The sequence below is a fragment of the Euprymna scolopes genome, chromosome 9, assembly GCF_053919585.1.
Source record: "Euprymna scolopes isolate OS-2025 chromosome 9, ASM5391958v1, whole genome shotgun sequence".
NCBI lineage: Eukaryota > Metazoa > Mollusca > Cephalopoda > Sepiida > Sepiolidae > Euprymna > Euprymna scolopes.
Window position 1 is genome coordinate 135,843,096 of NC_136490.1, and position 23,286 is coordinate 135,866,381.

Consider the following 23,286-nt stretch of genomic DNA (forward strand, 5'->3'; position numbering starts at 1 on the left):
ACCTATCTGCAAACAGAATTGTATCCAGAGACGGATGACGTGAGGTCAAACTCTGTTGGCAAAATAGCCGAACGATATTAGAAAATGGAATGAGTCACATTTTCGAGCAAGAGAAAAGTAAGGGTTTCAGTTTGTCTCTCCATTTGAAGCATTGCGAGTGTGATGTATTTAATGATGTGGAAATAATCTAAGTTGAATGTTACCGCAAGGCTCTGTCTGTTGCGTCACTCATTTTTTTAAGAATAAGAAAATTAAGAAACAAATGATTTTAGTGATGTAGTCTTTTTCTCTCTCTTTCTCTCTCTCCTAAGTCCATTTTCTCCAATAAAACCTTGAAGAAAATGCAGCAAAAGTCTCCTTGTGTCATTCATGCATGAGAAATTATATCTAAGTGTTGGGGACGTACCCCTATTACTATGAATAATGAACTATTCCATGGCATCACTTCCGTCCATGACGTCACTTCCAGGTAATGAGAAGTGGTTTACGAGAGTCAGAGACAGACACGCGAAGCGGATAGTCGTTCACAACTAGTCCTGCAATGAGCCAAGATATTGTTCAATTAGCACTTTTATGTATTTTTGTTAATGCATATTTATTTTAATTGTTCCTGTGTCTTTCTCGTTATTTATTCAACCACTAACACCACAACACTAAGTTAAATGTAAGGGACTACCGCGGTAAGGGGTTAAATTTTAATAAGGAGATGATGTCATTTCCACGGCAACTGGAAAGGCAGAACTGTTTGTCCAACGGGTCGCCTCAAACTCCACTTTAGATCCCAAATCTCGTTTCTCAACTGAGACCGATGAGGAATAGAAAAAGACTGTTTTAGTTGAGGAGAAATTTCGTCTTTGTGATTGGTGCAGACCAGATCCATAGTTCAAGTAAAGAAAGAGAAAGGAAAGAGTAAGAGAAGGATACAGAGAGAGAGAGAGAGAGAGAGAGAGAGAGAGAGAGAACTTTTGCTTGCAGTGTAGTCTTTAGTCACCAGTGGGAGTAGATTTTTTTTTTTTTTTTTTTGAAAAGTTACAAAAAAAAGTTTAAAAAATTGAAAACAATGAAAACAAAATTAAATCATTTGAAAATTAAAAAAAATGATATCACCATCTGTAGCAATCTATTTTCTTTTGGCGATTTTTTTTTCCGGGCCAATTCTTTGTAGCCAAGCCATTAATCCCCTCTGAGATCTTATTTGAAAAGCTATTAATGAATTTATTGATTCAGGGGAACAAAGAATTCCCTTGGACAGGAATTGAGGTTGGTTTTTTTTTCATGACTGAGTTCAAAGAGAAAATATTTTGATTGACTAAGACACATGGGGGCGGGTGTGGCATTTTTTGTGATGGAATTCACGCAGCCATACAAGTACAGCCTCATAACAGACTGATGCGTGTGCGAAAATTAAAACTAAAACACTATACTGGTTTTTATAACAGGGCATTGACATGATCAAATGATTACCGTTAGGCGCACTTCCAAAAAAAAAAAAAAGAAAAGAAAGAAAAGAACAAAAACATGAAATGGCACCTTTTTCTTCTATGGCACCAATATTTAGGGCAAAATATAGTTTAACCTCCAAAAAATTGTAACAAAAAGTTTTTCAACTTATTCTGGTATGTTTTAATGTACTTTTTAACATACTTAAAGTTTACCTAAGTATAACCCCCGGAAAAGTGCTTTTTTAAGATGGCATCCAAGATGGCTGCCGAAACCTTTGAACAATCATAGCTCTATAACTATCAACTGACATTTGATCATTCTAGTGTCTATTCTTACATTTTAGGGGGCGAAGAACACATTAAGACAACTAGGGATATCAATGAGCTGTTAAATCATTATGAAATTGGATTCTTGACCTCCAGATGTTCACTAACACCTTATACACAAACACTTACAACAAGCAATAGTTAAAAGAATTTATTCTTCGGGGTATAATGATAGCAAACTAATTATATGCGTCTTTTATAGGGTTGTTACCTTACATTACTCATGTTTATATAATCTTCTAATTATATCAAATCCTAATTACACTTAACAGAGCCTTATATTTCAAGCACTTGGTTACATTAGCTAATTACACTTTTATCTAGGATGCTATGTTGCCTAAAAGATGGATATTTTAAGCTGGTTTTAAACTCATTTGTTGCTGCAGAGTTTCTTTTTGCCTTCTCGATTTGAAGTTAATTTTTTAAAGTGACGTGAACACTAGGATACTTCAATTAAAAGTCAATTATGAACAGGTAAAATTATAGGCGAATAAAAGGCGAGTGAAATGAGGTATGGGTTGTTTAAACAGTTACATTCAATTTAGATTAAATTTGCAGTTTTTGAAAAACTGACAAGTGCGGACTTTTTTTTTGTGCCACTGTATAGATCATCATATAATGATTGGCTCACTCTAACAAACGTTAAAAAGCATTTAAAAAAAAACAAATATTTAAATTCAACAACATTTCTTGCGGTAACAGTAGCCGAATGGATTAGGTCTTTGCTAATGAAGCCAGGGATGACTTCTGTCGCCGGGTTCGAATCTATCGACTGATGTTAATAGTGACACCCTGCACTGATAATTCCCAAAAGGATTAAACACTAGTGTATGTAGGTATTTAATAATTATTATAGTAAATAATTATGTTAGCCCCTTTAAGAAACTCGTTTCTTATCGTTGATACTTTCAGTTGAAATAAAGTCGGTCAATTTAGCTCTTATGCACAGCTCATCATATAATGATTGGATCACACTTACAGACGTTAAAAAGCATTTAAACAATAAATGTTTAACTTTCCAACATAATTCCTCGCGGTTAATGGTAGCCGAATGGATTAGGTCCTGCAGCCGACTCATGGGAGTTGAAAACATCCGCGGCTATGGCAAACAGAACATTCGAACATTGGTCTGCCAAATGGAAAACACGGATAGCAAGTAAAATAAAAAGGAATTATTCCTGTTGTTCAATCACATGCACGAACACACACACAGACACACACACGCATATATATATATATGAAGAAAATTATCGACAATGCAAAATATACACTGGTGTATATGAATTTGTCAGTTCAATACATGCTCTTTATACCTAGGCATATACGGAATTATCTACACCGGAAATACCTAAAAGGACATACATCCATGTTCACCAAATCGTTTGAGAATACCTCGACATCTAGCAAGCGCTAATGGAGAAACCTCTCAAGAAACTACCCCTGATTTCAGTTTCCTACACTATCATCAGGGAAGGAGGGGTGTGTAGAGAACTAGGATATGTATATCCTAATCCCGTTACAAAAGAAAATAATGAAACGAATGGAATGAAGGAAACAAAACTCGATTGCTGGATAAAATAAACGTGTCGTTTATTTACTGTTGAAGAATGGATGTTTTAGGTGTAACACGTGTTCATGTCCACGTTCGGGTGTAACCATCGTTTGTTGCGGGACTGGTGGTGTAGAAAGAGAAGGAAATGCGTTTCCATCTCACGTTCGGGTCACCAATGTTTGTTCGCGTGTGGAAAGAGGCGTGAGTAATGTAGTGGAACGAGAAATGGCCGTCCGGCATGTAGAAAGAGAAAGAGAGAGAGAGAGAGAGAGAGAGAGAGAGAGAGAGAGAGAGAGAGAGAGAGAGGATTGACATCAGTTAAGCTGCGCCCCATGTTAGCAGTCAGCTACGCGGAGGTATTCTCAGGCACAAGTTGTAGATAGAGAGAAAGAGAAAGTTAATCCAGGTTATGGAGATAGAAAGGGTATAAAGTGTACGTACTGTTTGTTAGCTTTTTGTCCCACATGCAGGTGGCGTGAGGCGAGGGTCCCCCCGAAAAGGCAAAATGGTTCGTCGATCACTCAGCTCGGAAGGTGAGTTGAAAAGAAGGAAGCAGCTTATTGCTCTTGCTTTTATAGTTGTTTCTTGTGGTCTTTTGCGCATGTGTGGATTTCCTTTAAAGGGGAAGTGACATTGCCCATGTGTGCATACGTGTGCGCGTATGTGTGCGTATATGTGTGTACGTTAACGTGTGTGTATATACACGTGAATGTGAGTGTATGTACGCGAACGTGAATATATGTACGTGTGTGTACATGCGCACGTATGTTTGTGTGCGCATATGTATATGACAATAAAAATGGCTTGAGATGTGAACGCATGTTTTTGTGTGAGACTAGAAAGAAATCTTTCACGACTGAGACAATTTTTATTTTTGTTCCTTTTCTCCACATTGAAAAGCCACCATGGTGTCTAACTCTGTCCCGTGGGGAGACATTGTACCTATTTACTATGCCTCCCCACGGGACAGAGACACCAGGGTCGTTTTTTAACGTGGAGAAAAGGTACAAAAATAAAAAATTGTCTCAGTCGTGAAGGATTTCTCCTCCACCGAAAGAGAACAAGAAATAGAAGTGCAGCATCTGAAGAACAGATACTACACTTTGATCTCGGCTAAAAGGGGAGACATTGTAAATAGGAACAATGGAATCAACAATGTTTCTGTTTTTCTTTCTTTCGTTTTTCTTTTGTTGTTGTTTTTTTCTTTTTAATCTTTTTGAATTTGTCATTGCTTTCAGAGAGTCGGTGTTATTTTTAAGGTGTTCTCGTCACAAATATATCTTCCGGGTACTACAGCAGTTACTAAATGCTAGCGTTACATGCTATAATCAGACAATCATTTTGAAACTGTTTACATTGGATTCTGTCAGTGATTTTATTACTCCCTTCTTCTTCTTCTTCTTCTTCTTCTTCTTCTTCTTCTTCTTCTTCTTCTTCTTCTTCTTCTTCTCCTTTTTTTATTATTATTATTTATTTTTTTTTTTTCAAATGTTGCCTGTTGGTGTTCCTTATTCCTTCACATACTAATGAAATATTTAGTATCAGTTACAATATAGACGATACTTATCTATGTACTTATTATAGATCTCTAAACCTATATTCTGAATGTGTGCGTGTGTGTGTGTATCTAAATCTATATTCTGAATGTGTGTGTGTGTGTGTGTGTGTGTGTGTGTGTGTGTGTGTGTGTGTGTGGTTACGAATAGGCTCCTATATAGTTGACTATTAAAAAAAACTGATTACATATAATGATAGAAGATTACATATAATGATAGAAGATGTTTGATCTGCCAGAACGGTGGTTCATTAAAATTGTGGGGTTTGCGTTCGCGCCTGGTCCACAAAGTATGGAAATAAAAAATTTAAAAATAAAAAAAAAACGTTTATAAGTGTTTTTTCTGTAAATGTACATAAGAATACTTTGATAAGTATGTTTTAACTTAAATAGGGATGATATAATAAAATTGTAGGGTCTGCGTTCGCGCCTGGCCTTCTGTTATATTCCTAAATACTTAGGAAATAAAGACAAACGTGAGTTACACCGAGTGGTATGTGTAATGGGGTTTATTTATAATACAGAAACGTAAGGCTGCTCGCCTAAGGTAAATAGAAGTACATAGTAACAAGTATGGGGAAGAAAGTCTGATAATCAACACGTAAGACTATCCGTCTTACTGCGACTGCTTGTCTGCCGCTGTCTGCCGCTGTCTGCCAAACAGTCCAATATATATATACAGTTTGTAACCGGTGTATAGCCAGTTATGTTCCTTCACAACACCTCCCCCTGAAGCTGAAATCTTCCTGATTTTAGCTTAAATACCCCTTCCTTTTAGGGTCAGGGCTTAATCTCCTGGTAACTTTTCTCTTTCTTGCGCTTTTCCTTCTGGTCAGCGTTACCCGGGGTAAAGGTTTCTGTCCAGCCCGTATGGTCGGTTCAGGCGAAATATTCATTGTTTGCGGTACACACGCTGGTTTTGGTATATCAAAAATATCGCACAATGTTTCCATTGGTGTCTCTTCCACATTTGGAGACAGTCTGGGACGTATTTGATTTCTGTGTCTTTTGCAGACAAAACTTAATCCTTGGATGGTATAGACCATGCTCCCAATCCTTTTTTTGATAATACCTTCAACCCACTGATTTCGTCCATTTTGAAAATTTTTGAAATATACATTTTCACCTGGGGAGAAGCACTTGGTATTAAGGTTTTCTTTTTTGAAAACTTTCTTTTTCTCTGGTAGCAGCCTATCGAAGACAGATCTTATCTTTCTTGCAAACATTAGCTCAGCCGGGGAAGAATTGACATTATTATTAGGATTTGGTGTCACCCTGTAAATTGCTAAAAATGTTTGAATACATTGTTCGTCTGTGTCCGTAGTAAGATTTTTCTTAAGTGCCCTTTTAAACGTATCTACAAATTTTTCGGCCAACCCATTCGATCGTGGATGGTACACAGGTGTTGTCATATGTAGAATATTTAGTGAGTCACAGAATTCTTTGAATTCATGAGCAGTAAATGCTGTTCCATTATCGCTCACTAAGGTTTTTGGCACTCCAAAACGGCTAAAAATTTCATTAAGCGCACTCACAGTGTTTTTTGCTGTTGGATGTCTAAACTTAAATATTTCTGGCCATTTTGAAAAAGAATCTACAATAATCAAGTAAAAATAACCATTTATAGGTCCCGCATAATCAATATGCAGACGTGACCAGGGTAGGTCCGTCTTTGGCCATGGCGTCGTTTTTATTGGAGGATCTCGAGCTGCTAATTGACATCCTCTGCATGTCTTGACACATTTTTCAACTTCCTTGTCCATACCAGGCCAGTACACATATCCTCTCATAAGGGATTTCATTCTCGAAATGCCCGGATGACCTGTATGAAATTCCTTCAGAATTTTCCTCTGTAACGTTAGTGGAATTACGATCCTCTCACCATACATGAGCACATCTTCACAGATGGAAAAAGGCGTTGTTTGATCTACCTTTTTATTTTTTTTTTTCCATCCCAATTGATTTTTCATTTTCTTAATGAAAATGTCATTTACTGCCTCTTTTTTTATTTTTTCGAAAGTTACCGGAAGTTCACGTATCATATTACACATTGAACTTGTACATTCACTTTCGTCTTTAAGCGCAGCAATTACCGTTTCTTCGAAACTTTCGCTTCTTTTAGGGATCAACCGTGATAATGCATCTGCGTGTCCTAACTTTTTTTGAGGATACATGTTCCATCTTAAACTGATAGTTTAAGAGGGTTACAGCCCATCGCTGTAATCGATTCGCAGTATGTGTGGGAATGCCTTTCTTTGATCCAAATATGGTAAGTAGGGGTTTATGGTCGGTTTGCAAAATAAAAGATCGTCCATGGAGAAATCGATTGTACTTTGTAATTCCAAATATTATCGACAGCGCCTCTTTTTCAATTTGGCTGTAATTTTTCTCCGCTGCAACCAACGTTCTTGAAGCATGGGCGATAGCTTTTGTCCTACCATCCTCATACTTGTGAAGTAATACAGCGCCAACACCGTAATCACTGGCGTCCGTTGCTAGTATTAGTTCCTTTTCTGGATTGAAATGTGCCAATGCTAAGTCTGACAGTAGACATCTTTTGATATTTTGGAAAGCAGATTCACATTCCTTATTCCAGTTCCATTTAACACCCTTTTTCAGTAACTCGTTAAGAGGAGCTCTTAAATTATGTATGTTAGGGATGTAAATTGCATAGTATTGAACTAATCCCAAAAACGATTTTAATTTTGTCACTGAATCTGGAGCAGGCATCTTTTCAATTGCTTCAGTCCTTTGTGGATCCGGTCTTCGACCCTCTTTGTCGATTATTTGACCTAGATATTTAATTTTTTTCATAAAAAAAATCGCATTTTTCTGGGCTCAATTTAAAACCAAATTCCTGTATTCTTTTGAATACTTCTTTTACATGCTTCTTATGATCTTGCAAATTTTCACTTTTAATTAGGATATCGTCAAGGTAGGCCATTGAAAATTCCAACCCTGCCAGCATCGTGTCCATAATTTGCTGGAAAATAGCAGGAGCAACCTTTAATCCAAAAGGAAGCCTCTTTAGCTTAAAAATGCCCTTATGAGTATTTATGCCTAAGTATTTGGAGCATTCATCGCTGATCTTAATTTGCAAGTAAGCATCTGAGAGGTCTATCTTAGAAAAAATTTTTCCTCCGTTAAGCTTAGAGAACAGATCTTCTGCGGACGGAAGGGGATAATTATGGTCCAATAGACAGTCATTTAAACCCGTTGAAAAATCTCCACAGACCCTTATTCTGTTATTTTTTTTCTTTACATACACGGTTGGACTTGCCCAATCTGTGTGGTTAACTTTTTCAATGACTTCCAGTTGTTGAAGTCTATCCAACTCTTTTTCGATTGCGTCCATCGCTGAAAAAGGCACATTCCTTTTAGGTTTGAATACTGGAGTGGCATTTTTCTTTAATTCAAATTTTGCCTCTGTCTTAATACAGAGTCCTAGTCCTTCGGCAAAAACATTGGGAAATTCAGTTTTCAAATCCTTCAGGAAGTCTTCCCTTTGGTTTGCTTTTTCTGCAGTTAAAACGTTACAAAACGAATTTATGGGTTTCTCCCATAAATTAAACAGGACAATCCAATCTACCCCAAACAGGCATGTATTCTTTCCTGGTACGACGTACACTTTGGATTTATGAGTCTGGTTAGCGAATGTCACTTTGCATTTTAATTCTCCCTTGAACTCTAATCTTTTGCCGCACACACTTCTCGCCGTCTTTCTGGTTTTCGTTAATTCAGGTCGACCTATCCTTTTCCATATATCTTCATTTATAATACTAATATCTGCACCGCTATCCAGAAGCAATGTAACCAGATGTCCATTTATCCGAACATCAACATATTTCCGTCTTTCGCAGCTTTTTTCTTTATTCATGCAAAGCGTATTTACATTATCGGTCCCTTGTCTTTTCTTCTGGGCACAGTATGTTCCCTTGTGACCTCTGAGACCACATTCATAACATATTTTGTTCCTAAACCAGCAGGTCTTATTGTTGTGTCTTAAACTACCACAACATTTACACTTTAGCTTTGGGTCTTTGTATCCTTTAAGGATCCTGTGTTCTTGGAACCTGGACTTTCTTGTGGTCCCTTGCCTTTTTACTTGCTGCACCTTAAAAATATTTTTCTCTTCAATGCGAGTGTTGTCTTTCTTTATGTTAATCAGACGTTGACACTCTTCAGTGACTTTTTGCAATGTTATGTTAGGATCCGCCTCCATAATTGTTAGGATCCGTGAACGTATATCTTTGTCCCTTGGTGCTGTGAGACCTTGTACAAAGATTAAACATTTAAATTGGTCTGCGGAAATTTCATTCAATTTAAATGATTCGCATAAACAGTTCACAGTGCAAGCATATTCTAGATAGTCTTCAGCTTCTGCCTTCTGAATGTTCAAACATTTGTATCTAGAGTGAAATAGGCTATCCCTTTTATCAAATATTTTCGACAAGGTACTAATTGTTTCCTCGAACGAAACCTCCTCCGGTTTTTTTGGTAGAATTAGATTTGCATACTTGGTGTTTTCATCAGTACCCAGTTTTTGTAGTAGCAGGGTAACTTTTTCCTCATCGGTCCAGTCTAAACATCTTTTCGTAAAAATTGTTTCGTATCTTCTGTAGTATGCAGGGAAAGTAACACCAGTATCCGGGGAGTAACGAAATTCCGTTAGTGAATTTGAAATACCCTCGGCAGAAAAATTAGTCTTCTTTCCGGTCGACGTTAGAATTAGCTTTTCTAAATTCTTTTGCTGTGTCGACATTTGTCGTTGTAGTATGTTTGTTTGTTCTTGTTGTGCCTCTAAAGTTTTTTGTGTTCTTTCTTGTTGTTGTTGCAGCTGTTGCTGTAGCTGTTGTTGTTGAATTTGTTGTTGTTGTTGTTGTTGCGCTAAAAATTGTTGAGTCATTTTTGTCTGTTCCTGGATGCTAAGGGCTAGAGCCTTAGTTAACTCTGCTAATTGTTCCATGTTAGCTTCTAGTACAAAAATGTTTTTTCGAATTCTACACAATAATTCCAAAGAAAAATCGTAAATTTACGTATATCGTAAATTAGTAGCAATATGCAGACACAACACGTTTCAACAAAGTTCATCCATAGTAATTCAACAGGCTTTGTAAAATAATTCTTTTTTTTTTTTTTTTTTTTTTTTTTTTCAACAACGTAAGTTCATACACAAAATATTTCTTACTTCCCACGACAAATAGTTCCAATTATTTATATAAAGGCAATAACAAACAATTAATTTTCCAAAAAAAAAAAAATATATGGCTGCCGTTCCCACGTGGCATAAAATGGTACAAAAGTCGTTGTATTTATATTTTTTCTTTCGAAACTCGTAATCCTTTAGTGTAGTTTCGAATTCAACTTGCGACCATTTTTTTTTTTTTTTTTTTTTTTTTACTTGTCAAAATAAATATAAATTCCACTTTACCTTGAACATGTTTCTATAATTTCTTGTGAGTTCTTTACGAAGAAAAATCCGTACTTTTCGCTACTTTAGGTAGGAAAAATTTTTAAATTCATTGACGCACGTGGTCAAAAATCCTTGTGTAGTTTGTTTTTTTCGTAAAACAAAAAATCCTTGCATTGTACACAGTCCTTGGTACGGTAATTTATCTCTGTTAAGAGAAAGAACATCCTTTCGTCGCCATTGTTATATTCCTAAATACTTAGGAAATAAAGACAAACGTGAGTTACACCGAGTGGTATGTGTAATGGGGTTTATTTATAATACAGAAACGTAAGGCTGCTCGCCTAAGGTAAATAGAAGTACATAGTAACAAGTATGGGGAAGAAAGTCTGATAATCAACACGTAAGACTATCCGTCTTACTGCGACTGCTTGTCTGCCGCTGTCTGCCGCTGTCTGCCAAACAGTCCAATATATATATACAGTTTGTAACCGGTGTATAGCCAGTTATGTTCCTTCACAACACCTTCATAGAATGGAAATAGGCACAAACTTTAATAAAGACTTTTCATATCTATCTGCGTAAGTATACTTTGATAATTATGTTTCAGTTTGAAGAAATATGGTATAATAAAATTATGGGGTGTTCGTTCGCACCTGACCTCCATAGAATGGAAATATGTCACAAAGTTTAACAAGGCTTTTTAATATAGATCCCCAGAATATTGTGATAAGTGTTTCAGTGTAAACAGGTATGGTATAATAAATTATGGGGTTTATCTATTTTATTTTTACTTTCATCATATTTTGTTTTTGTTTTGATACCCCCAAATTCGAAGCTATCCCTTTACAACCCTTCCTTTTCATGACCTATCATACTTTCATAAATCAGATTTCATTTTCTGTAGGCTGTTTCTGAACCTAATCAACGACGGGTACCTTTGCTAGTATATATATATATATATATATATATATATATATATATATATATATAAAGGGAATTAGACCTCGAGTCTAAAGAGCAAAGTTTATTTTAATGTATTAATACTTTAAAAGAACAGTGCTCATAGTACTGTAGATATATAATAAGATTAATTGATTTTGTTTGTTCATTCTTTTGAAACGAATTTATAATTTATAATCTTTATACTCAATATATATATATATATATATATATATATATATATATATATATATATATATTTAGTATATATATATTGAGTATATATATATATATATTTAGTATATATGTATATTGAGTATATATATATATAGTATATATATATTGAGTATATATATTGAGTATATATATATTGAGTATACATATATATATATATATATTGAGTATGTATATATATATTGAGTATGTATATATATATACAGAGTATATATATATATTGAGTATATATATATTGAGTATGTATATATATATTGAGTATGTATATATATATTGAGTATATATATATATATTGAGTATATATATATATTGAGTATATATATATTGAGTATATATATAGAGTATATATATATATTGAGTATATATATATTTAGTATATATATATATATTGAGTATATATATATATTGAGTACACATATATATTGAGTATATATATATATATATTGAGTATATATATATATTGAGTATATATATATTGAGTATATATATATTGAGTATATATATATTGAGTATATATATATTGACTATATATATATATTGAGTATATATATATTGAGTATATATATATATATTGAGTATATAAATATATATTGAGTATATATATATTGAGTATATATATATTGAGTATATATATATATATATATATTGAGTATATATATATATATATATATATATATATATATATATATATATTGAGTATATATATATTGAGTATATATATATATTGAGTACATATATATATTGAGTACATATATATATATATATATATATTGAGTATATGTGAATAAAAAGGAAAAACCTAAAAGAGTAAAAACAAAATTAAATCAACGTTTCGTCCCCATTTCAAGGGACATCATCAGGATTTCTAGGCGAGGATGTAAATGGGGAAATGGGGACGAAACGTTGATTTAATTGGGAAATGGGGGACGAAACGTTGATTTAATTTTGTTTTTACTCTTTTAGGTTTTTCCTTTTTATTCACATAACGTCTAAAGCATCGTTTATATTTTGCTTTATTTTATTCATATTGAGTATATATAAATTGAGTATATATAAATATATAAGAAATAAAAATTACAATAAGTTTACCAAGTTAATCAAAATGCTAAACTTAAAATATATTATAAATATTAAAGAGTTAATATTTACAATAAAACCGAAAAGGAAATAGAGCTTATAATATGAAGTTAGTTACGCGATTCCTTTGGAACTTACCTGTTGGATTGGAAGTTTTTAATTCCACCGTGTTTGGATTTTACCATTCTTGGATTTTTTACCCTTCACCGAACTATCCATTCATGTGAAATCTTTTTATCATTTTTTTCTTTTACCTCCTATTTCCCTTACCTAACCCTTTTTTTAACCAAGTAAGATCTGTGACTTACTTGTGATTTCATTAAATACTTTTACATGCAAAATCCGATCCCGCATTTTGCTAATTCCTTCCCTCTGATGAGAAGGAGAGTATTTCTTCGAAACTCTGCGGATTAAGGACTATCCACTTATCTTGTGCTTCCTTTTTAAAATTAAATATGTTTTTAACTTTTTCAAGATGTTTTTTAACATGTTGTATTAATAATTTGTTCATATTGAGAATATATATATATATATTGAGTATATATATACATATATATATTGAGTATATATACACATATATATATATATTGAGTATATATATACATGTATATATTGAGTATATATATATATTGAGTATATATATATATATTGAGTATATATATATATTGAGTATATATATACATATATATATATATTGACTATATATATATTGAGTATATATATATATATTGAGTATATATATATTGAGTATATATATATATATATTGAGTATATATATACATATATATATATTGAGTATATATATATTGAGTATATATATATATTGAGTATGTATATATATTTAGTATATATATATATATATTGAGTATATATATATATTGAGTATATATATATATTGAGTATATATATACATATATATATTGAGTATATATATATATATTGAGTATATATATATATTGAGTATATATATATATTGAGTATATATATATATTGAGTATATATATATTGAGTATATATATATTGAGTATATATATATATATATATATATATATATTGAGTATATATATATATTGAGTATATATATATTGAGTATATATATATATTGAGTATATATATATATTGAGTATATATATATATAGTGAATATATATATATATTGAGTATATATATATTGAGTATATATATATATTGAGTATATATATATATATATATATATATTGAGTATATATATATAGAGAGTACATATATATATATATATATATATTGAGTATATATATAGAGAGTACATATATATATATATATATATATATATTGATAAATAATACATATATGGAAACCTATGCGCACTCAGACCGTTTCACGTAAAGCTACCAAAGTGCGCAGGATAACCCACTATAGGGTGGAAGAAGTTGTGATGGGTTACACTCACCAATGGAAGTGGGACCCCAGTGGTGTCACTTATGATTGGGAACCCTATTTATGCTCACACCATTTGACGTAGAGCTACCGAACCTGACATGATAACTCATCATGGGAAGAGGGGTTATATGTTACATTGCTTACTCCCACTAATGGAGTTGGGGCTCCATGGGTGTCACTTATAATGGGGAACCCTAATTAATGTTCATACGTTTGTGTCAATAAATATTCTCACTACTACCCACTCATGTTCGTTTGAGGGTGGTGCATATCGAACAATTTCCCTACCCCAACCCCCAACCCCGCAAATATGATTTGATTAATGCCGGGTCAGTCTGTGTGTCTGTACATCTATAAGATGATGTAATAAAGCTCAATGTCTGTGTGTCTGTTTGCTTGTACATCTATAAGTCGAAAGAGAATATAAAAGATACAATGAAAATATGTGTTAGGTCACTTCCCAACCTATATACTCTACGAATTTTTGATCTACAGACTTGAAATTTTATATATAGAGTATTCAGCTATGTGGAAAACGTTTTAATTGGTTTTCACCTGGATAAACGGACTGCTAAGGGGTCAAAATTGAAATATTAGTACGTTGGGGTCGTCAGAGTTTTATCTGTTTTCTAACTGTTCCACGAATGCGCATGTGTGAATGATTCATATAACAGATTCATTATGTTAAGAATAATTTGAAAACACATTTTAAAGATCGTATCAAGCTAGCCTATTGGCTGCCGTACTGAACTCTCTGTCTTCAGGTTTTGGTTTCGATCTCAGCCTAAGTATTTTTTTTTTACTTATCAGAAGTGAACTCTTTAGAAAAAACATAATACATGCATACACTTGCCTCAGTTTCTGTATGAATTAAAATATAATATTTATGTAAATTTTACAACCAGGCAACGCCAGGTGACCTGCTAGTATAAATATATATATATATATATATATATATATATATATATATATATATATGCAGCATTTTTTCTCTATGGCATATTCAATTAAATAACCGTTTTTGGTCTATTAATTCTATTTTCGATCAATCAAGACACACAGGAGACTTATTGGTCTGTACTGAGAGGGAGATGACTTTTCACCTGAATTCTTAAATACAGGGCATACTGATGAGGTTTTCTAGGGTGTTGGAAAGCACTTCTCCTTAAGGCAACGTTTTAACAGTTTTGTAAGTATGGGGGCAAGTTCTGGTTGGAGTTTTTTTCAGCACTATAACTTGAATGCCGTCAGGGCCAGTTGCTTTACTGGAATCAAGGTTCTTGATCAGCTTAGCGACCTCATGCACAGATATTTGTATGTTTCATAGCGTGTTGTCTGTTATAGGAGGAAATACAGGGAGTTGATGGCCTTTGTTGTATAGGGTAGAATTAGCTGCAAAGTTCTTGGCAAATAGTTTGGCCTTGTCTGATGCTGACGAGATGACCTCAGGTCCATTGATGATGATTGGGATAGAACGCACGCTTCTGTTCAGGATCCTATTTGCTAAAACTGGTGGGAGCCAAGCTGCTGCTCAGCTACTTTGGATTTAACAGACTGAGCATATAGCTCTCTAGCATTTTTTATTACTCTTTTATAGTGGTTGCTGGCAGTCCTGGAAGCAGCTATAGTCTCAGTACATCTATTACGTTGATAGCTATGGAAAAAGTGATTTCTGTGCGCGATGGCAGCAGCACATTCTGGGAAGAACCATGGCTAGCTGTTAGGTTTTTGTTGGAATTTTTTGGATGGTCTGAATCGGTCTATGCCTACAATTAACCATTTGGTCAGGTCTGATACTATAGAGGACACATCCTTTTTAAACATGGAATGCAGAGGTAGATCAGATATGAATGTATGGAAGCTATCTCAGTCAGCCATAGAGTATCGATATACAGTACGGTGGAGAGGTATGTCTGAAGACTTATTACATTTCATTTTTATCTTAACTGTTACAACAGAGTGGTCGGAGGCTCCCAGAGGAGATAGAACGGAACATGAACGTAGCTCAGGGGAAGTTGTGAAGAAAAGGTCTGGAAGGCTTGCATACTGGCCGGTAGTATCGGGCACACGAGTGGGTTCGTGAACAATCTGAGTGAGGTCATAGGCAGTGGCAAAATCATGACAGAACCTCCCCTCGTCATTGGTCTTATTTGAATGGGTCAGCCATTCCACATTATGGACATTGAAGTCACCGCAAATGTGAAATCTATACTTGACCAAACCAATAATAAACAGAAACTTGAAATACTAGAAGCATTACTAATAAAATCTAAAAAAAAAAAAAACTATTAATAAAAATAAACTTTAGCAATAGTAATAACATCCTAAAGTATTTGCAGAGTTATTTTAATAGCTTTTCAAACATTTCAGGATGTTATTAATTTTAACCAATGGAAAAAAAGATAAATAAAATAATTAACCAATGAGAAAAAAAACAAAAACTTTATAAATTGTTCAAGACCATTTAGATTAATTTATCCCTGATTATGAATCCTAAAGGATTCGAAAGTACTCGGACATGATAAATATGGTGATTACATCAGCCAGTTCCTGTTATTTGGAAGTTGGAAAGGATCGAAAATAGAATTAAAAGACAAAAATCGTTTATTTTATTTAATGAAACATGCCACACACACACACACACACACACACACACACACATATATATATTTATATATACAGTTGTCGCTTTATATGCAGGTAATTCGAATTTCAAATTTTGGGATAGGAGGTAGTCTACAGGAGAACCTAAAGCAAGGTGTCTCTGCTTTATCGTTATTTTCATGGCACATGCTCGTCTGAGCTCCAATCTGTTATCCCCCCCCCTTACCTGACTTTCACAAAAAACAGTCGTCTAGCTGAAAACACTATCAATAATTTCCCCCACTCTTTATCTGTGCCTAAATCTTAACGTAGATTCCATGAACAAAGCTTCTTTCTTAGAACTGCACGCTTGTGGAACTCGCTTTCATTTCCCTGCTTTCCAGCTGACTACAATATGATCGTCTTCAAGTCTAATGTGAAGAAGTTCTTGATGAGCCGTTCCCCTTAAGTAATTGAATTTACCAAATTTCCACTACTAATGATTACAATGATATTGGCCCATTAACTACTGTACATTCATTAACTCTGGGCCTTGATAATTGGTTATGTAAAAAATTGGATTTCCTGTTAATGGCTATCTTGTGAGTGTGTGCACTATAGTGCTTGTGTTTGATTGTGGAAAATAATTTTATCACACATTCTATATATATATATACTAGCAGTTCAGCCCAGCTTTGCGCGAGCTCTTTGTACTGTTCATAACTTTATGTTCATATGTATATATATTATAAAGTTTGACTCATGTACAGGTAACCTACATATAAAATTTCAAGTGTTTCGACCCAAAATTAGTGGAGGAGTTTGGTCGAATCTACAACGGTCGACTCTTTCAATTTTGACCTCTTGGCAGTTAAATTTTCGCCCCAAAACTGATTAAAAAGCTTGCTGTATGTCTGAATATCCTTTATGTAAAATTTCAAATGTTTAGACCCAAAATTGGCTGAGTAGTTTGCTAGACACGGCGGAGTCAAATCTTTTGAACTTTGACCCCTTGGAAGCTCATATTTTCGATCCAAACGGATTAAAACACTTGCTCTATATCTGAATACACTATATGTAAAATTTCAAATGTTTAGACCAGAAATTGGCTGAGTAATTTGGTAGAGACCACAGAAGTAAAAATTGTTTTTAACTTTTACCCTAATTTTGACCCCTTAACATTTTTTTTTTTTTTTGGCTCAAATCAAATTAAAAAGTTTGATCCAGGTCCAAGTAACCTTCATTTAAAATTTCAAGTGTTTAGACCCAAAATTGACAGAGGAGTTTGGTAGAGTTCTTAAAGATCAAATCGTTGAATTTTTACCCCTTGACAGCCAAATTTCTGGCTGAAACCCAATTAAAAAGCTTTTCCTAGATGTCAAATCTTGCACATGTAAACCGAAAATTGACAAAGTAATTTGGTAGTGAAATGTACATACACAGACACACATACAAACACATATGCACAGACATTTTCATTGTTTGATATGAATGTGCCATTTATTAACGAGGAAGGTTATCGATTAAGCTGCTTGGGCTGTTTATAAAGTATATAATAATAGATTGTAAATAAAAGAATATGGTGAGGTTGAGTTCTTTTGTGTAAAAGGTGATGGGTGGAGGGTGTTATTTTTTTATTGCCTGAAGCTGAATAGTCTGTTATTTCAAATTGGCTATATTTAAATTTTCTCTTATACTTTGATACTAATTCACTTCTGGTTTTTATTGTTGGTTTAGAGAAAGTAATTATTTTAACTATTTCAGAGGTGCATAGGTTACATGATTTAGATCCTGGTGCGTAGGATTTTGCTTTTTTTTTATATTATATTCCATTTGACTGGGTAAAGAATCTTTTTAAGCGTTAAGTTTTTAATCTATTTAAAGAAGTGCCTTTTTATTCAGTATATTTTCGCTTTTGAAGGACTGTAAGTGAATTGAGATTCTTAGTTTTATTAATGTAGACGCAACGCCTATATAAGTTAGAGTTTTTTAGTTTCATTATTTAAGTGTGTATTTAGGTTATTAGCTGGATTGGTATTTAAAGTAGGGTGGCTCTAGATTGAGTGATTTGCAGGAGAAGAGTCAGATATTGGAGAGGTTGCTGTGAATTGTTGGGGGGGGGTTACAAGGGTTGTTTTGTGGGTTGTTGTTATATAAAGTATTCATATGATTTAGTGAAGTTAGAATATTAAGGTCGGGGTCATTGGTTATTATGTTTTGAGGATGTTTCATGTGTGGGGAATTGTATAGTATATAACATCTTTATGTACGCAATCATTATTTAGCGGGCAGATCACTTAATTTTGGCAGTTACATTCATTTCTTGGAGTTATAATTGGGGAAGGGGTCTGAGCTTTAATTATTTTACTATTATTGGGGGATATGATCGTCTGCACTAAGTTAGGCATCATATTTTTATTGAGTTTTTGTTTAATAACGTACTATACTTATGCGGGTATTTAAAAGAGTTTCCCAGTATTTTAAGAATTTCCTTGGATATGTTAGTTTTTACATTCGAGCTATACGGTGGATTGAACCATATGGATTTCTTTCGTCTTATTAATCTATTTTTCTTATTAAGCTTCATGTTGGGATTTCTATTAGTGGAAGCAACTTTTTGAATGGCTTATTTTTGGCTGGAATAGAATGTATTCTATTATTTTTTCCTGTCTTCAGGATCATATTATGGGTAATTACTGATTTTAACTTGTTGCCCATATGGTCTTTTTTTTTTTTACTGTATTCTATATTATCCGTATATCCCAAATCTCTTAAGGCATTGTTGTAAAAGTTTGAAGTTTGCTCAAAGGTTTTTTTGTCAGTTGAAAGATCTAATATCCTTTTTGAGATGGCGAGTACTATTGAGTTAATTATCAAAAATATTATGGAGGTTTTTCATATATAACTCTAATCTACATAAGAAATATAGCTTCCGGCAGACACTTTAAAAAAATAGCTTCCAGCAGACACTTCATACAGGGACTATACAAAAAAATGAGGAGGATTATACCTCGGACTTTACATATTCAAAGGATCATCAGGAAGGATCAAAAATACCTTACAATAAATTGGAATCTACATACAACATGAATTTATTCAACAAACTCGGACTCTGATCACAATATATACGACTCTACACAACATATATCCTTTCATTGTATCTACTCTTATTTCATCTATTTTCTGTATCTATGCCCTCTAAAAGATGAAATTAATTTTTAAATATATTTTCTTTGTATGTGCTAAATAACGATATTATTTCGAATTAGATCTAATATTTGCTAATGACTTTTCTTCTGAAGAGATGAGCCTACATCGAAAATCCATGGGTTCAAGGAAAAAATCTGAACTATATTCTTTATTCTACCCGGAATATCTATATCCATATATCTATAAAAGTGAACGTGTCTGTGTATCTGTGTGTGTGTGTGTGTGTACATTTCCCTATGCAATAACTCTTTCAATTTTAAGTCTACAGACTCGAAATTTGATATACAGAGTACTGAGATTTGGGAAAATCTTTGTGATCGGTTTTTGGCCAGAAATTTGGCTGTTAAGGGGTCAAAGTTCAACGATTTGACCTTTGAGAACTCTTCCAAACTCATCTGCCAATTTTGGGTCTAAACACTTGAAATTTTAGATATAGGTTCCTTGGACATGGATCTAGCTTAATAACTTGATTTGAGCCTCAAAGAATAAATGTTAAATGATTATAATAGGAGTTAAAGTTTTAAAAAATTTGACCTCTACCAAATTACTCAGACAATTTCTGGTCTAAACATTTGAAATTTTACATAAAGGGTATTCAGAGATAGGGCAAGCTTTTTAATCGTTTTGGGTCGAAAATAGAGAAATAAAAAGGAACAAACTGAGTTATGTGTTCATCAACGTTTCGTCTTTATTTCGAGACTTCCTCTGGATGAATGAGATTAAAAAACAAACAACGCAAGCTCCCCTCCTTTTTTGAATTTCCAACGTTTTCTTCCGTTTTCTGAAATAGAACAGCGTCACACTTTGCACATGAAACATTTTCAAATATTTGTACTGGTGTTTTTGTTTCTTAGTCCCCATTCATTCGGAGGAAGTTTCGAAATAAAGACGAAACATTGATGAACACATAATACAGTTTGTTCTTTTTTTATTTCTCTCTCTCTCTCTCATATATATATATATATATATATATATATATATAAGAGAAAAGAAATTAAGTTGAAATTTACAGTCAAATTTAATGTTCGACTGAATACTCAAAAAAACAAAGAATGCTATTAATAACATTCTTCTTTGAAACTCTGTGGAATAAGAACTTTGTAAATTGTATTTTGGAATATTCAGCCAACAATAAATTTTATTGTAAATTTCAACCTACAGTTTTAATTTCTTTTCTCTTATAATAATCTCTACTCTCTATTATTTGTGTATTGAGCTTTTTTATTTTGGGATTAAAATGTCTATATATGAATAACATTTATATCAGATCGAAGTTTACCATTGCTTATATCAGGTAAACATTGTATCTCCTGCGATTTCACTGTTTTATATATATACTAGCTGGGCTACCCGACGTTGCTCGAGACCATAGAAACAATGAGAAAATTGAAGTTGATTTTGAATACAATTGTTATTCTTTGGAGAGAGGAATTTTTAATGTGTATGTATCATTTGCTATTTCGAGCAAAAGAAACAGCCTATCTTTCGATCCTGCTAGAAACAGCCTATCCTGCCTTGACAGAGTACAAAATAGACTTTGTGACTTAGTAGGGGGATGCCCTTTTCTCTTCCCTGCAACCTTTCTCCCACAGAAGAAACATTGCAAGCCTGTCTTTGTTTTATCGTTACTTCCATGGTAAGTGCTCGTCTGAGTTCCAATCTTTGGTCCCCCCTCGCCAATCTTTCACAATAAACACCCGTCCAGCTGAAACCACTGCCAATAATTTTCCCTACTCTTTATCTGTGCCAAAATCAAAACGTAGATTCCATGAACAAAGCTTCTTTCTTAGAAGTGCATGCCTGTGGAACTCCCTTCCGTTTGCCTGTTTCCCATCTGACTACAACTTGGATGTCTTCAAGTTCAACATAAACAAATTCCTGATAAACCGCCTCCTTAAGTAAGACACATCATTAAATCTCTAATACGAACGATTACTACAATACTATTCCATTGATTACTGTACACGCAATAACCCTTATCCCTGAGTGGCTTCCGGGCCTTGATAAGTGGTGACCTCCATGTAAAAAAAAAAAAGAATGTCATTTATCACTGAATTTTACTTAGTACTTTATCCATTCTACCATGGGTCTTTGCGAACAAGAAATTACATAATAATATAAATAATACAAAGCATAAAATTTATATCCATCCTTCTATAGACTTGAGCCCTTGAAGTAGCATAGGTCATCTACAACTTTTGTAGATGCTTTTTTAGCAAGGATTTTTTTTTTTTTTTTTTTTCGAGGTGAGGATGCTGGCCCTATGCTTAACCTTCCCAGACAGTACATAGCGCCTAGCCTTCCCAAATGGTCAACTATTTGGTACTGGCCAGGCTCAACGTTGCTTAACTTCGTTGATCTGATAAGAACTGATGTGTCAACGTGATTGTGCCGTACAAAATTTATATAGTGTTTTCTTTTAAAGTTTGTTTTGTTGAATAAACATATACGGATCGGTGGTTACTAGTTTAACAGACAAACTATCACTGATTGTAAAGATAGTTTTACTTATGCATTCATCATTTTTTTTTTTAAATTCAAATTATGCATATATAAAGCCACTCCTTACTACAGCAAGAATGTTTACAAGTTTAGACATCTATATCAATAAACTTTCCTAGTAAGATTTTCAAACACAAATAGCTTTAAAATTAACAAATCAAACTTTGTTTCTGACTAACCAATATTCATTGTTTTTTTTATTGCTTTACCATGTTAATATATATTATATACTAACTGGTAGCCTGACAATACGCTCAAATATGATATTTTAATTTATGCAGATTGCGTATAAATTATTATAGAATCAATCCTCTATTGATTATTATATATTACGAGGAATAATTTACCTGGTGGACTAATTCGCAAAAAATAAATAAAAAAGATAATAATGATAATCTCGTTCATCAAATTCTGGCCCGGCCAAAGTCCGATACTCGACTGTTCAACATAACTAACAAAAACTCCTCATCTATATCTTCTCTTTCTAATTTATTACATCATCACCTGATGGTTTTTACATAATCCATTTGCTATTTCAAACTGGTCTCTTGATTCTAAATACCTCTTTTAATTGAAAACATAATTGTCAGAATGAAATTCCATTCTATCAAGTTAACATGCCTAAGTTATTGTTTATAAATATTTCATTCAAAAATGCCTATTTTAGGTGACATTCCAATTAGACTTATGAAACACAATCATAATAATAATCGACTACTTTATTTTCCGGTATTGCCCAGAACCAACAACATAAAAGCTAGATAACTTTATAGATATGAATTGTGATAAAAAATGTCTTACGTTTTAATATGAACATTATTCAATGTTTTCGTTATAAAGGAGACAACTCTTTTATATTCTTTAATTAAAAAGGAATGCCTTTGGCAAATGTGATTTTTCAATGATTAGTTTAAAATGTGTTGTAAATATAGATCATCTGGGGCAGACTAAGTATTTCTTTTAAACATAGTAGGAAGTAATCACGTTGACACACCGGTTCTCATTAGATGACTGAAGTTAAGCAACGTTGAGCC

At 33.3% G+C, this 23,286-nt stretch overlaps 1 protein-coding gene across 1 annotated transcript in view; it reads left to right on the forward strand.

Annotated features, from left to right (window-relative positions):
- The first annotated feature begins 3,616 nt into the window (after positions 1-3,616).
- Positions 3,617-23,286, forward strand: part of LOC145284856 (ras-related protein Rab-2) — a 175,913-nt gene continuing 156,243 nt past the window's right edge. The window contains exon 1 of the mRNA XM_080133854.1: positions 3,617-3,854. Coding sequence (XP_079989980.1) covers positions 3,827-3,854 — 28 coding nt within the window. The 5' untranslated portion in view covers positions 3,617-3,826. The remainder of the gene's footprint in view (positions 3,855-23,286) is intronic.